Source organism: Schistocerca cancellata, chromosome 2 (genome assembly GCF_023864275.1).
Source record: "Schistocerca cancellata isolate TAMUIC-IGC-003103 chromosome 2, iqSchCanc2.1, whole genome shotgun sequence".
Taxonomy (NCBI): Eukaryota; Metazoa; Arthropoda; class Insecta; order Orthoptera; family Acrididae; genus Schistocerca; species Schistocerca cancellata.
Genome location: NC_064627.1, coordinates 594318958 through 594333943, shown reverse-complemented (window position 1 = coordinate 594333943; position 14986 = coordinate 594318958). Strand labels below are relative to the sequence as shown.

At 39.5% G+C, this 14986-nt stretch overlaps 1 protein-coding gene across 1 annotated transcript in view; it reads right to left on the bottom strand.

The window, feature by feature from the left end:
* The window catches only part of LOC126162232 (obscurin), a 720647-nt gene that overhangs the window by 264396 nt on the left and 441265 nt on the right, over positions 1–14986 (bottom strand). The window contains exon 30 of the mRNA XM_049918601.1: positions 821–929. Within this exon, the coding sequence (XP_049774558.1) occupies positions 821–929 (109 nt within the window). The remainder of the gene's footprint in view (positions 1–820; positions 930–14986) is intronic.

Here is a 14986-nt window from a genome sequence, read left to right as displayed (position 1 = left end):
TCTATAACACCCTGTGATGTGTTTTACATAAATTATTTTAAAAAAAATCAATATTATGGAACAGAGTTTTAGAACATCCTTCATTTTCACTTTGAATACCCTAAAGTCTGTTAAACATAAAAATACCTAAATGTTTTGGAAATAGTGAGAAAAACCACACCATCAGAATGTTAAATGGCTGCTTTCTCAGGACTGTTTGACATTATAACACAATATCATCATTATCAGTTCATTACATTTTGTCCAAGTAACTGTAAAGTTCTCAGCATATCCTTTTAACCATACAACTAACATTACTGAAATTAATGTCACACAGGTAGTCAACATTAAATATATGGACAATACCATTATTCTTGTGGGAAGAAGCTAAGTAACCTTACTGTTCTTGTAGTAGAAAGCTAAGTAACTTTACCATCAATAGAAAGTAATAAAACATGAGTGAAGGTAAGTGAAATGTTGGTATCATCAAAATCTATAGTTTAACAAATGTGTTGAATCTTCATCAGTCAGACTGAAGTTCACTTCTTCAGTAGCTACAGAGAAAACCAGGAAGTCATATCCCATGTAAAGAAGCACAATATGTAGAAAGCGAAACTACATTTCTTTTCAACTGAAAGCAAAGAAGCAACAATCATTTTTAAGCAAATGCGAACAAAAATAGGAAAGCCAATTATGGTGGAGAATCTATTGCACACCTTTGTAACCTATGTTAGTAGTAAGATCAGTGCAACATTAATATTAATTTTTAGTATAAAACTTCTTATTACATAGTCCATCATTAACTTCTTAAGACTATAAACTTGACTTTTCAGATACTTACCATGTTATCTTTGGTTTTGGTACACCATTGACTCTGACTCTATATTCAACTTCTTCGTAGTCTTTAACTGAACGATCTTCAAGATTTTTAACAAGGGATGGAGGCTCCGCTGCAGGAGAAACAAGACAAATGCAATCATGAAGAAATTTTAAAAAATGAAGAAGTCATGGAATGCACTATCAATGGTGCTTTATATTGATGGTGATAGCTTTGTGTAATGTAATTCAGTTTTTTCATGTTCAAAGTTACTTTAACCTACTCTAATGTTTTTGGAAATCCTCCAAAATGGTAGAAAACCAAACCATGATAGAACCATGGCTCCAATTTGCAATGTAATGCATGATACTAATATTTTTATATCTTTCTGTACAATTTATTAAGACAGTTGACACACTGTCATTTGCTAGTGAATGCCATCCTCCGACCGATAGTGCAACGTTATAGGCAGTACACTGGCGAGGCATTCATCTCCATGGATGACAATTCGTGCTCAGATCGTGCACATCTTGCGAATGACTTTCTTCAGGATCACAACATCACTCGACTAGAGTGGTCAGCATGTTATCCAGACATGAACTCTATCGAACATGCCTGGGATAGATTGAAAAGGGCTGTTTATGGATGGTGTGACCCACCAACCACTCTGAGGGATCTATGCTGAATCACCATTGAGGAGTGGCACAATCTGGACCACCAGTGCCTTGATGAACTTGTGGATAGTATGCCATGATGAATACAGGCATGCATCAATGCAAGAGGATGTGCTACTGGGTATTAGAGGTACCGGAGTTTACAGCAATCTGGACCACCACCTCTGAAGGTCTCGCTGAATGGTGGAACAATGTGCAATGTGTGTTTTTCATGAGCAATAAAAAGGGTGAAAATGATGTTTATATTGGTCTCTACTCCAATTTTCTGTACAGGTTCCAGAACTCTCGGAAGTAAGGTGATGCATAACTTTTTTTGATGTGTGTAGTATGGGAGAGTGTTAACTCTCAATAGTTAAATGCCTAAAGAGATAGCCATGCCAGCAGATCACATGGAGGTCACATTGCATGGATGAAAACATATGACGCAGGCCAGTGGCAGTGGGATTACGCAGTAGCCCAGAGCAGCAAAAGTAAAATGGCCAGTCATAAGCCACAACAGGTCCACATGCCGGCAAACAAAATAGCAAGGGGCCGGTCAGAAGCAACTGGACTGTTGGTTTATGAGGATGCATATTATTACTCAAAAGAGAATTAACTAGTAAGTTAATCGATTATTTAACTAATATTGTTTACAATGTTTGCCACAGAGCAGCAGCAGCACTTGTGTGATAAACTGTAAATTAATTTAGCCTTTGTTTCTTGTTCACGTACTTCTGTAAAGAAGTGTAATGTATGTGTGTATTTTACTGTGTAGAATAGAGGTTAGAAAATTAATTGTAGTTTTTGTTGTTGCATAAGTCTTCTGAATATCCTTGTGTAGGGCAGCTTCCTAGTGTAAATTTTACGTGTAGAGAAATTTATTTCTGTTTAATATCTTGCGGTCTCAGAGTACAGTGAGAAATCTTCACACCAACTTTTAATGTTACTTTATTCTCCTTTGATATATTTTCAAACTCAGTAGTGCCATTTGAGACCTTATATCTATTTTATACACAGTATGATATGGCTACTAGGGACTGTGCTTGTTGTGAGCAGACACAAGGAGAGTTGGCTGCTGTCCATAAACAGCTGAAAGCTGTGTTGGCTACTTTTGACAAGCTTCTAGCTAATGCTAAAAGTTGTGGTGACATCAGGGCACCAGTGCAAGACCTGCGATAACACTGGTGCCACTGGAATCCCCTGGTGATCCGGACATCGCTGCAGCTTCCAATATGCAACATCTGACCAGTCCATCCTCACTCCAGAGTGGGTGACAGACAGTGGTGGGTTCACATGTCACTGGGCAGGAGGGAAAAGAGGCAGCAGGCTGTGTGGCTGGTTCCCTACAACTTAGCAACGGGTAGGAGGTGCTTCCCAGTGTTGATGATAACTATGAGCCAGCATGGGATGCCTCTCCTGTTGGGCCAGCAGTCAATTTTCCTGCCCAGTCTGGAAAAAAATAAGTACAGAGGGTGGGTGTGCTAGTCATTGGGAGCTCCAATGTTAGGTGGGTGATGGCGCCCCTCAGGGAGACAGCAGGCAAGTCAGGAAACAATTCCAGGGTGCATTCAGTATGTTTGCTGGGAGGTCTCATCCATGATGTGGAGGAGGCCCTGCCAGTGGCTGTCGAGTGCACTGGGTTCAACCGGCTGCATGCAGTGGCACATGTTGGCATGAATGAAGCCTGCTGCTTGGGTTCTGAGACAATCTTTGTCTCCTTCCAGTGGCTGGCTGATTTGGTGAAGGCAACTAGCAACTCACGCAGGGTGCAGGCTAAGCTGTCTATTTGTAGCATCGTACCCAGGGTTGATCACGGTCCTCTGGTTTGGAGCATAGTCAAAGATCTAAACCAGAGGCTCAGACAGCTCTGTGAGTATCGCATGCAAATTTCTCTACCTCCACTATCGGGTGCAGAATTGTAGGTTTCCCTTTAATAGGTCAGGCATGCACTACATGCAGGATGTGGCTACTAGGGTAACGGAGCACTTGTGGTGTGCAGATGGGTCTTTCTTAGGTTAGAGGACCTCTCCCTTGGGAGCAAAGATGATTTGCCTGATCAATCAGCCACAATGACCTCAAAGGATCTTGGTCCTCACAGATCAGAGACAGAAAAGATTAATATGATTTAAGTAAACTGCAGGAGCATCCAAGGAAAGGTCCCAGATTATTATCACTTTCTGCAGGTTATAATGCATAGATAGTATTGGGAAAAGAAAGCTGGTTGAAGCCAGATGTCAATGACAACGAAATCCTAAGTTCAAACTGGAATGTCTGTCGTATGGATAGGTTAGTCACCAATGGTGGTGGCATGTTAATTGCAGTAAAAAATTCGATAAAATCTAGTGAGGTCATCACAGACTCTGAATGTGAATTAATCTGGGTGAATTTGAGTATCAAAGAATGATAAAAAATGACGATCTCATGCTTTTATAGACCACCTGGGTCAGGATCTGTAATTGTAGAGCACTTCAGACAGAACTTGCAGAATATCATCAGTAATTTTCCTGACCATGCCGTTGTAATAGGGGGTGACATCAACTTGCCAGGTATAGATTGGGTGTTTTATGCCATAAAAACTGTGGCATTGTTCTGGATGTCTTGTCCAAAAATTACCTTGAGCAGATAGAGAACCAACTTGTGAGGGTAAAGTCTTAGACCTCTTGGCAACAAACAGACCTGAACTTATCGACTCAGTTAATGTAGAGGAAGGTATCATTGATCATGAAACTGTGACATCATTTATGATGATGGGTACTACAAGTAATGTTAAGAAAGGTTGGGAGATATATTTGCTCAGCAATGGTGACAGGATACAAATTTCAGAGTATCTCAGCAGTCAGCATCAAACATTTAGTGATAAGATGAAGATGAGGAGAACAAATGGAAAAAATTCAAAGGCATTGTTCAATATGCCCTACACAATTATCTTCCGAGTAAATATTTAAGGGATGGGAAAAATCCACCATGATTTAATAGTTGTGTTAGAAAAGCACTAAGTAAACAGAGAGCACTTGATATCAGATTCAAGAGAAGTAAAAACTTAGCTGACGAACTAAAGATGAACAGAGCCAAAATGAGCATAAGGAGAGCAATGAGAGAAGCGTTCAATGATTTTGAAAGTAAGATGTTGTCAACCAACCTGAGTAAAAACCCTAAGAGATTTTGGTGTATGTAAAATGAATAACTGGGTCAAAACCATCTATTCATTCTCTCAGTGACTACACTGGCATGGAAATGGGAGATAACAGAGAGAAGGCCCAAATATTGAATTCAGTCTTTTTCGCTGCAGAAGATCGTAACACTGTCCCTCCTTTCAATTGTTGTGCAAATGTCGAAATGGCAGATATTGACATAACTGATCATGGAGTTGAAAAGCAGCTACAGTTGCTTAGTAGTGGAAAGGCTTCAGGACCAAATGAGATACCTATAAGATTATGCTAAAGAACTTGCTGCCCTTCTAGCAACGAAAGGTACCTAACAACTGGAAAAAAGTACAGGTCATTCCCATTTTTAAGAAAGGCCATAAGACATATCCACACAATTATAGACCTATATTGTTGACATCAATCTATTGTAGAATTATGGAACATGCTTTATGCTCAAGAATTATGATGTTCTTGGAAAATGAACATCTCAACTATAAAAATCAACATGGATTCTGCAAACAGAGATCCCGTGAAACTTAGCTCACTCTGTTCCTCCATGAGATACACAGCTCAATGGACAATGATATACAGGTTAATGCCATGTTCCATGATTTCAGTAAGGCATTTGACACTGTTCCACATTACCGTTTAAAAAAAAAAAAAAATGAGCTTATGGAGTATCAGAGCATACCTGCAATTGAATTCAAAACTTTCTTGCAGGCAGGACACAACACGTTGCTCTTAACAGAACTAAATCGACAGATGTAAAGGTAATATCTGGAGTACCACAGTGAAGTGTGATAGGAATGTTGCTGTTTACAATATATATAAAAGATCTAGGAGAAAGCATGAGATGCTCTCTAAGACTATTCACAGATGATGCAGTTGTTTATACCAAAGTAGCAATGCCAGAAGACAGTAAGAATTTTCAGAACAGCTTGCAGAGAATTGATGAATAGGACAGACTCTGGCAGCTGTCGCTGAAGGTAAATAAATGTAACATATTGTGCATACATAGGAAAAGAAATCCACTACTTTACAGCTACACTATTGATGACAAACAGCAGGAGAAAGTTGTTGCTGTAAAATATCTAGGCGTAACCATCCAGAGTGACCTTAAGTGGAATGACCATATAAAATAGTGGGACAAGCAGACACCAGACTCAGATTCATCAGAAGAATCTTAAGGAAATGTAGCTCATCCACAAAAGAAGTGGCTTATAAGGTGCTTGTTTGCCTGATTCTTGCATATTGTTCATCTATCTGGGATCCCCATCAGGTAGGACTGATGGAGGAGATAGAGAAAATCCCCAATGAAGAGCAGTGCATTTCATCACTGGATTGCTCAGCTGGCGAGAGAGCATTACAGAGATGCTAAACAACTGGCAGACGTTACAAGAGAGGCTTTGTGCGTCATGTAGAGATTTACTATTGAAATTTCGGGACAGCACTCTTCAGGAGGAGTCAGACAACATATTACTTACCCCCACATATGTCTTGTGTATTGACCATGAGGAAAAAATTCGAGAAATTAAAGCCAATACAGAGGTTTACCGACAATAATTCTTCCCACACACTATTCGTGAGTGGAACAGGATTGGAGGAATCAGACAGTGGTACCGAAAGTACCCTCTGCCACACACCATTAGGTGGCTTGTGGAGTATGATGTAGGAGTTGATGTTTGTCAGGTAATTTGCAATGTGACAGATTATGCTATATAAATGGAAAAACTGCTGGTCTCTTGGCTGATAATACTTTACCATAAATGAGGTCTGACTAGCTAAAATAAATATGGATAGACCGAGGGGACCTCACAGAGTGATAAGGTATTAAAACAATGTCAAAAAGTAACATGTCTCCAACTGAGTTGTAGAGAATTTCAGATGATATCCTATAAAATAAATGTCTATGACAGGACATAAATGGCTATGAAAATTAAACTCCATGAACGCATCAGAAATATCTAATTGTCTTACTTTTTTCTGCAATTCTGAGGACTGATAAGCAACTACATCTGAATTTTTCCAACTGATATTGCTTGATGCTTTCATTATTATGTATAAATTGTGTAACCACCTTGAACACCTTGTGTACTTCACTACTGTTCCCAACACCTTGTCTCATGGCTCATATCCCTGCAACAGACATAGATGCAAGATATGTCCCCTACATCCTCCCGGCACCACCTTCTCCAGACCAGTCACATGCATCTCCTATCCCATAAAAGGCAGAGCTACCTATGAAAGCAGCCATGTGATCTACAAACAAAGCTGCAACCATTGTGCTGCAATCTGATATGTGCATATCAACTGGACCCTTCTGTCAGCCGTGTAGTTGTATTGATGTGTCTTAAGTCAGAGTCATACTTGTTCTGAGCATAGAAAAAGCCCTCTGTCCATGCACTTGAACAGTGAGCTGTGAGCTGTCAACAGGAGAGGTTCCTTGTGACACAGTTTGACGGAATCGCATGAGGTGGACATGACCGCACCTTGGCAGTCAGTATTTGGCAGCTGTTTTGATGTACTGGAGAGCAGTGGAAGGGGACAATGACATGTCTGTGTTTGACTGTGAGCACACCACGAGTGCTTGAGTTATTACTGGGTTCTATTTTGATCCATCGCATTAACTGCATGTCGAAAATTTTGTTTGCTCATGCTTTGAGAAGTGTGATGGATGTTGTCTTTCATGCTCCAGCATGGATTAACATTCCTTTCTGTTATCTCTTGCAGAACTGGGAACTTTACATGTAATCAACAAAATGTCCTGAATGTGATACTTGCTTAACATTATCAGCTGATGGCTTGTGCTTACCAACGGCTGGTTTCTATGCTGACAGCAAAACGCACTGTAAACTGACTGCAATGGAATGGGTAATATAATTTTGATTCCCTAGTGCTGAAAAGGTGACCATCGGCTCAAGGTATAGTAGATGATCATGTTTTCTTGGTCTATTAACCTGTAGTTCAAACTAGCCAGTGCCAGAGTTTGAATAACCACATTGTGAGATAGATCTGGGCTACTTTGGGTAAAATTTCAAGAAGGGCTAGAGCCTGAAGTTTAAGTCATTTACAGTCTGCATCTAAAACTGTGTGTTGCAATTTGTCCTGGTTCAGTATGGGTCATGTATCTTGTAATTTTAAAAGGGTTGGATCCCAAGTCATTTTGAAAAAACTTGCTAAATTTGAGGTTTAAATTTTAGGTTGTTAATTTCCAAGGACTAGTGCCAATGTTCATGTAATTTTGGTGTACAAATTTTATTTGCCATAAGCAAATTGTCTTTTTGTTTTCTATGCTTTGTTGAAGGGGCTAGTGCCCATGTTGTGTAGTCTACAGATTTTGCTCAGTTAAATAATAAGTTTTAAAGGGGTTAGTGTTTGGCATTGTGCAACCATTGTAACACATAATTATTATCTAGTCGCATGCACTCATGGCTGTTGGTTTTGTCTTAAGTTGAAGATAATACAGTGGGTGCCCACTTCATAAATCTAACTATGTACCATTTGGCTTTAGTTCAAGATGCCATTGTATGTTGTTATTACCTCGTTATAACAGAGAGAAGGCCCAAATATTGAATTCAGTCTTTTTCGCTGCAGAAGATCGTAACACTGTCCCTCCTTTCAATTGTTGTGCAAATGTCGAAATGGCCACTGTCCCTCCTTTCAATTGTTGTGCAAATGTCGAAATGGCAGATATTGACATAACTGATCATGGAGTTGAAAAGCAGCTACAGTTGCTTAGTAGTGGAAAGGCTTCAGGACCAAATGAGATACCTATAAGATTATGCTAAAGAACTTGCTGCCCTTCTAGCAACGAAAGGTACCTAACAACTGGAAAAAAGTACAGGTCATTCCCATTTTTAAGAAAGGCCATAAGACATATCCACACAATTATAGACCTATATTGTTGACATCAATCTATTGTAGAATTATGGAACATGCTTTATGCTCAAGAATTATGATGTTCTTGGAAAATGAACATCTCAACTATAAAAATCAACATGGATTCTGCAAACAGAGATCCCGTGAAACTTAGCTCACTCTGTTCCTCCATGAGATACACAGCTCAATGGACAATGATATACAGGTTAATGCCATGTTCCATGATTTCAGTAAGGCATTTGACACTGTTCCACATTACCGTTTAAAAAAAAAAAAAATGAGCTTATGGAGTATCAGAGCATACCTGCAATTGAATTCAAAACTTTCTTGCAGGCAGGACACAACACGTTGCTCTTAACAGAACTAAATCGACAGATGTAAAGGTAATATCTGGAGTACCACAGTGAAGTGTGATAGGAATGTTGCTGTTTACAATATATATAAAAGATCTAGGAGAAAGCATGAGATGCTCTCTAAGACTATTCACAGATGATGCAGTTGTTTATACCAAAGTAGCAATGCCAGAAGACAGTAAGAATTTTCAGAACAGCTTGCAGAGAATTGATGAATAGGACAGACTCTGGCAGCTGTCGCTGAAGGTAAATAAATGTAACATATTGTGCATACATAGGAAAAGAAATCCACTACTTTACAGCTACACTATTGATGACAAACAGCAGGAGAAAGTTGTTGCTGTAAAATATCTAGGCGTAACCATCCAGAGTGACCTTAAGTGGAATGACCATATAAAATAGTGGGACAAGCAGACACCAGACTCAGATTCATCAGAAGAATCTTAAGGAAATGTAGCTCATCCACAAAAGAAGTGGCTTATAAGGTGCTTGTTTGCCTGATTCTTGCATATTGTTCATCTATCTGGGATCCCCATCAGGTAGGACTGATGGAGGAGATAGAGAAAATCCCCAATGAAGAGCAGTGCATTTCATCACTGGATTGCTCAGCTGGCGAGAGAGCATTACAGAGATGCTAAACAACTGGCAGACGTTACAAGAGAGGCTTTGTGCGTCATGTAGAGATTTACTATTGAAATTTCGGGACAGCACTCTTCAGGAGGAGTCAGACAACATATTACTTACCCCCACATATGTCTTGTGTATTGACCATGAGGAAAAAATTCGAGAAATTAAAGCCAATACAGAGGTTTACCGACAATAATTCTTCCCACACACTATTCGTGAGTGGAACAGGATTGGAGGAATCAGACAGTGGTACCGAAAGTACCCTCTGCCACACACCATTAGGTGGCTTGTGGAGTATGATGTAGGAGTTGATGTTTGTCAGGTAATTTGCAATGTGACAGATTATGCTATATAAATGGAAAAACTGCTGGTCTCTTGGCTGATAATACTTTACCATAAATGAGGTCTGACTAGCTAAAATAAATATGGATAGACCGAGGGGACCTCACAGAGTGATAAGGTATTAAAACAATGTCAAAAAGTAACATGTCTCCAACTGAGTTGTAGAGAATTTCAGATGATATCCTATAAAATAAATGTCTATGACAGGACATAAATGGCTATGAAAATTAAACTCCATGAACGCATCAGAAATATCTAATTGTCTTACTTTTTTCTGCAATTCTGAGGACTGATAAGCAACTACATCTGAATTTTTCCAACTGATATTGCTTGATGCTTTCATTATTATGTATAAATTGTGTAACCACCTTGAACACCTTGTGTACTTCACTACTGTTCCCAACACCTTGTCTCATGGCTCATATCCCTGCAACAGACATAGATGCAAGATATGTCCCCTACATCCTCCCGGCACCACCTTCTCCAGACCAGTCACATGCATCTCCTATCCCATAAAAGGCAGAGCTACCTATGAAAGCAGCCATGTGATCTACAAACAAAGCTGCAACCATTGTGCTGCAATCTGATATGTGCATATCAACTGGACCCTTCTGTCAGCCGTGTAGTTGTATTGATGTGTCTTAAGTCAGAGTCATACTTGTTCTGAGCATAGAAAAAGCCCTCTGTCCATGCACTTGAACAGTGAGCTGTGAGCTGTCAACAGGAGAGGTTCCTTGTGACACAGTTTGACGGAATCGCATGAGGTGGACATGACCGCACCTTGGCAGTCAGTATTTGGCAGCTGTTTTGATGTACTGGAGAGCAGTGGAAGGGGACAATGACATGTCTGTGTTTGACTGTGAGCACACCACGAGTGCTTGAGTTATTACTGGGTTCTATTTTGATCCATCGCATTAACTGCATGTCGAAAATTTTGTTTGCTCATGCTTTGAGAAGTGTGATGGATGTTGTCTTTCATGCTCCAGCATGGATTAACATTCCTTTCTGTTATCTCTTGCAGAACTGGGAACTTTACATGTAATCAACAAAATGTCCTGAATGTGATACTTGCTTAACATTATCAGCTGATGGCTTGTGCTTACCAACGGCTGGTTTCTATGCTGACAGCAAAACGCACTGTAAACTGACTGCAATGGAATGGGTAATATAATTTTGATTCCCTAGTGCTGAAAAGGTGACCATCGGCTCAAGGTATAGTAGATGATCATGTTTTCTTGGTCTATTAACCTGTAGTTCAAACTAGCCAGTGCCAGAGTTTGAATAACCACATTGTGAGATAGATCTGGGCTACTTTGGGTAAAATTTCAAGAAGGGCTAGAGCCTGAAGTTTAAGTCATTTACAGTCTGCATCTAAAACTGTGTGTTGCAATTTGTCCTGGTTCAGTATGGGTCATGTATCTTGTAATTTTAAAAGGGTTGGATCCCAAGTCATTTTGAAAAAACTTGCTAAATTTGAGGTTTAAATTTTAGGTTGTTAATTTCCAAGGACTAGTGCCAATGTTCATGTAATTTTGGTGTACAAATTTTATTTGCCATAAGCAAATTGTCTTTTTGTTTTCTATGCTTTGTTGAAGGGGCTAGTGCCCATGTTGTGTAGTCTACAGATTTTGCTCAGTTAAATAATAAGTTTTAAAGGGGTTAGTGTTTGGCATTGTGCAACCATTGTAACACATAATTATTATCTAGTCGCATGCACTCATGGCTGTTGGTTTTGTCTTAAGTTGAAGATAATACAGTGGGTGCCCACTTCATAAATCTAACTATGTACCATTTGGCTTTAGTTCAAGATGCCATTGTATGTTGTTATTACCTCGTTATAACAGAGAGAAGGCCCAAATATTGAATTCAGTCTTTTTCGCTGCAGAAGATCGTAACACTGTCCCTCCTTTCAATTGTTGTGCAAATGTCGAAATGGCAGATATTGACATAACTGATCATGGAGTTGAAAAGCAGCTACAGTTGCTTAGTAGTGGAAAGGCTTCAGGACCAAATGAGATACCTATAAGATTATGCTAAAGAACTTGCTGCCCTTCTAGCAACGAAAGGTACCTAACAACTGGAAAAAAGTACAGGTCATTCCCATTTTTAAGAAAGGCCATAAGACATATCCACACAATTATAGACCTATATTGTTGACATCAATCTATTGTAGAATTATGGAACATGCTTTATGCTCAAGAATTATGATGTTCTTGGAAAATGAACATCTCAACTATAAAAATCAACATGGATTCTGCAAACAGAGATCCCGTGAAACTTAGCTCACTCTGTTCCTCCATGAGATACACAGCTCAATGGACAATGATATACAGGTTAATGCCATGTTCCATGATTTCAGTAAGGCATTTGACACTGTTCCACATTACCGTTTAAAAAAAAAAAAAAATGAGCTTATGGAGTATCAGAGCATACCTGCAATTGAATTCAAAACTTTCTTGCAGGCAGGACACAACACGTTGCTCTTAACAGAACTAAATCGACAGATGTAAAGGTAATATCTGGAGTACCACAGTGAAGTGTGATAGGAATGTTGCTGTTTACAATATATATAAAAGATCTAGGAGAAAGCATGAGATGCTCTCTAAGACTATTCACAGATGATGCAGTTGTTTATACCAAAGTAGCAATGCCAGAAGACAGTAAGAATTTTCAGAACAGCTTGCAGAGAATTGATGAATAGGACAGACTCTGGCAGCTGTCGCTGAAGGTAAATAAATGTAACATATTGTGCATACATAGGAAAAGAAATCCACTACTTTACAGCTACACTATTGATGACAAACAGCAGGAGAAAGTTGTTGCTGTAAAATATCTAGGCGTAACCATCCAGAGTGACCTTAAGTGGAATGACCATATAAAATAGTGGGACAAGCAGACACCAGACTCAGATTCATCAGAAGAATCTTAAGGAAATGTAGCTCATCCACAAAAGAAGTGGCTTATAAGGTGCTTGTTTGCCTGATTCTTGCATATTGTTCATCTATCTGGGATCCCCATCAGGTAGGACTGATGGAGGAGATAGAGAAAATCCCCAATGAAGAGCAGTGCATTTCATCACTGGATTGCTCAGCTGGCGAGAGAGCATTACAGAGATGCTAAACAACTGGCAGACGTTACAAGAGAGGCTTTGTGCGTCATGTAGAGATTTACTATTGAAATTTCGGGACAGCACTCTTCAGGAGGAGTCAGACAACATATTACTTACCCCCACATATGTCTTGTGTATTGACCATGAGGAAAAAATTCGAGAAATTAAAGCCAATACAGAGGTTTACCGACAATAATTCTTCCCACACACTATTCGTGAGTGGAACAGGATTGGAGGAATCAGACAGTGGTACCGAAAGTACCCTCTGCCACACACCATTAGGTGGCTTGTGGAGTATGATGTAGGAGTTGATGTTTGTCAGGTAATTTGCAATGTGACAGATTATGCTATATAAATGGAAAAACTGCTGGTCTCTTGGCTGATAATACTTTACCATAAATGAGGTCTGACTAGCTAAAATAAATATGGATAGACCGAGGGGACCTCACAGAGTGATAAGGTATTAAAACAATGTCAAAAAGTAACATGTCTCCAACTGAGTTGTAGAGAATTTCAGATGATATCCTATAAAATAAATGTCTATGACAGGACATAAATGGCTATGAAAATTAAACTCCATGAACGCATCAGAAATATCTAATTGTCTTACTTTTTTCTGCAATTCTGAGGACTGATAAGCAACTACATCTGAATTTTTCCAACTGATATTGCTTGATGCTTTCATTATTATGTATAAATTGTGTAACCACCTTGAACACCTTGTGTACTTCACTACTGTTCCCAACACCTTGTCTCATGGCTCATATCCCTGCAACAGACATAGATGCAAGATATGTCCCCTACATCCTCCCGGCACCACCTTCTCCAGACCAGTCACACGCATCTCCTATCCCATAAAAGGCAGAGCTACCTATGAAAGCAGCCATGTGATCTACAAACAAAGCTGCAACCATTGTGCTGCAATCTGATATGTGCATATCAACTGGACCCTTCTGTCAGCCGTGTAGTTGTATTGATGTGTCTTAAGTCAGAGTCATACTTGTTCTGAGCATAGAAAAAGCCCTCTGTCCATGCACTTGAACAGTGAGCTGTGAGCTGTCAACAGGAGAGGTTCCTTGTGACACAGTTTGACGGAATCGCATGAGGTGGACATGACCGCACCTTGGCAGTCAGTATTTGGCAGCTGTTTTGATGTACTGGAGAGCAGTGGAAGGGGACAATGACATGTCTGTGTTTGACTGTGAGCACACCACGAGTGCTTGAGTTATTACTGGGTTCTATTTTGATCCATCGCATTAACTGCATGTCGAAAATTTTGTTTGCTCATGCTTTGAGAAGTGTGATGGATGTTGTCTTTCATGCTCCAGCATGGATTAACATTCCTTTCTGTTATCTCTTGCAGAACTGGGAACTTTACATGTAATCAACAAAATGTCCTGAATGTGATACTTGCTTAACATTATCAGCTGATGGCTTGTGCTTACCAACGGCTGGTTTCTATGCTGACAGCAAAACGCACTGTAAACTGACTGCAATGGAATGGGTAATATAATTTTGATTCCCTAGTGCTGAAAAGGTGACCATCGGCTCAAGGTATAGTAGATGATCATGTTTTCTTGGTCTATTAACCTGTAGTTCAAACTAGCCAGTGCCAGAGTTTGAATAACCACATTGTGAGATAGATCTGGGCTACTTTGGGTAAAATTTCAAGAAGGGCTAGAGCCTGAAGTTTAAGTCATTTACAGTCTGCATCTAAAACTGTGTGTTGCAATTTGTCCTGGTTCAGTATGGGTCATGTATCTTGTAATTTTAAAAGGGTTGGATCCCAAGTCATTTTGAAAAAACTTGCTAAATTTGAGGTTTAAATTTTAGGTTGTTAATTTCCAAGGACTAGTGCCAATGTTCATGTAATTTTGGTGTACAAATTTTATTTGCCATAAGCAAATTGTCTTTTTGTTTTCTATGCTTTGTTGAAGGGGCTAGTGCCCATGTTGTGTAGTCTACAGATTTTGCTCAGTTAAATAATAAGTTTTAAAGGGGTTAGTGTTTGGCATTGTGCAACCATTGTAACACATAATTATTATCTAGTCGCATGCACTCATGGCTGTTGGTTTTGTCTT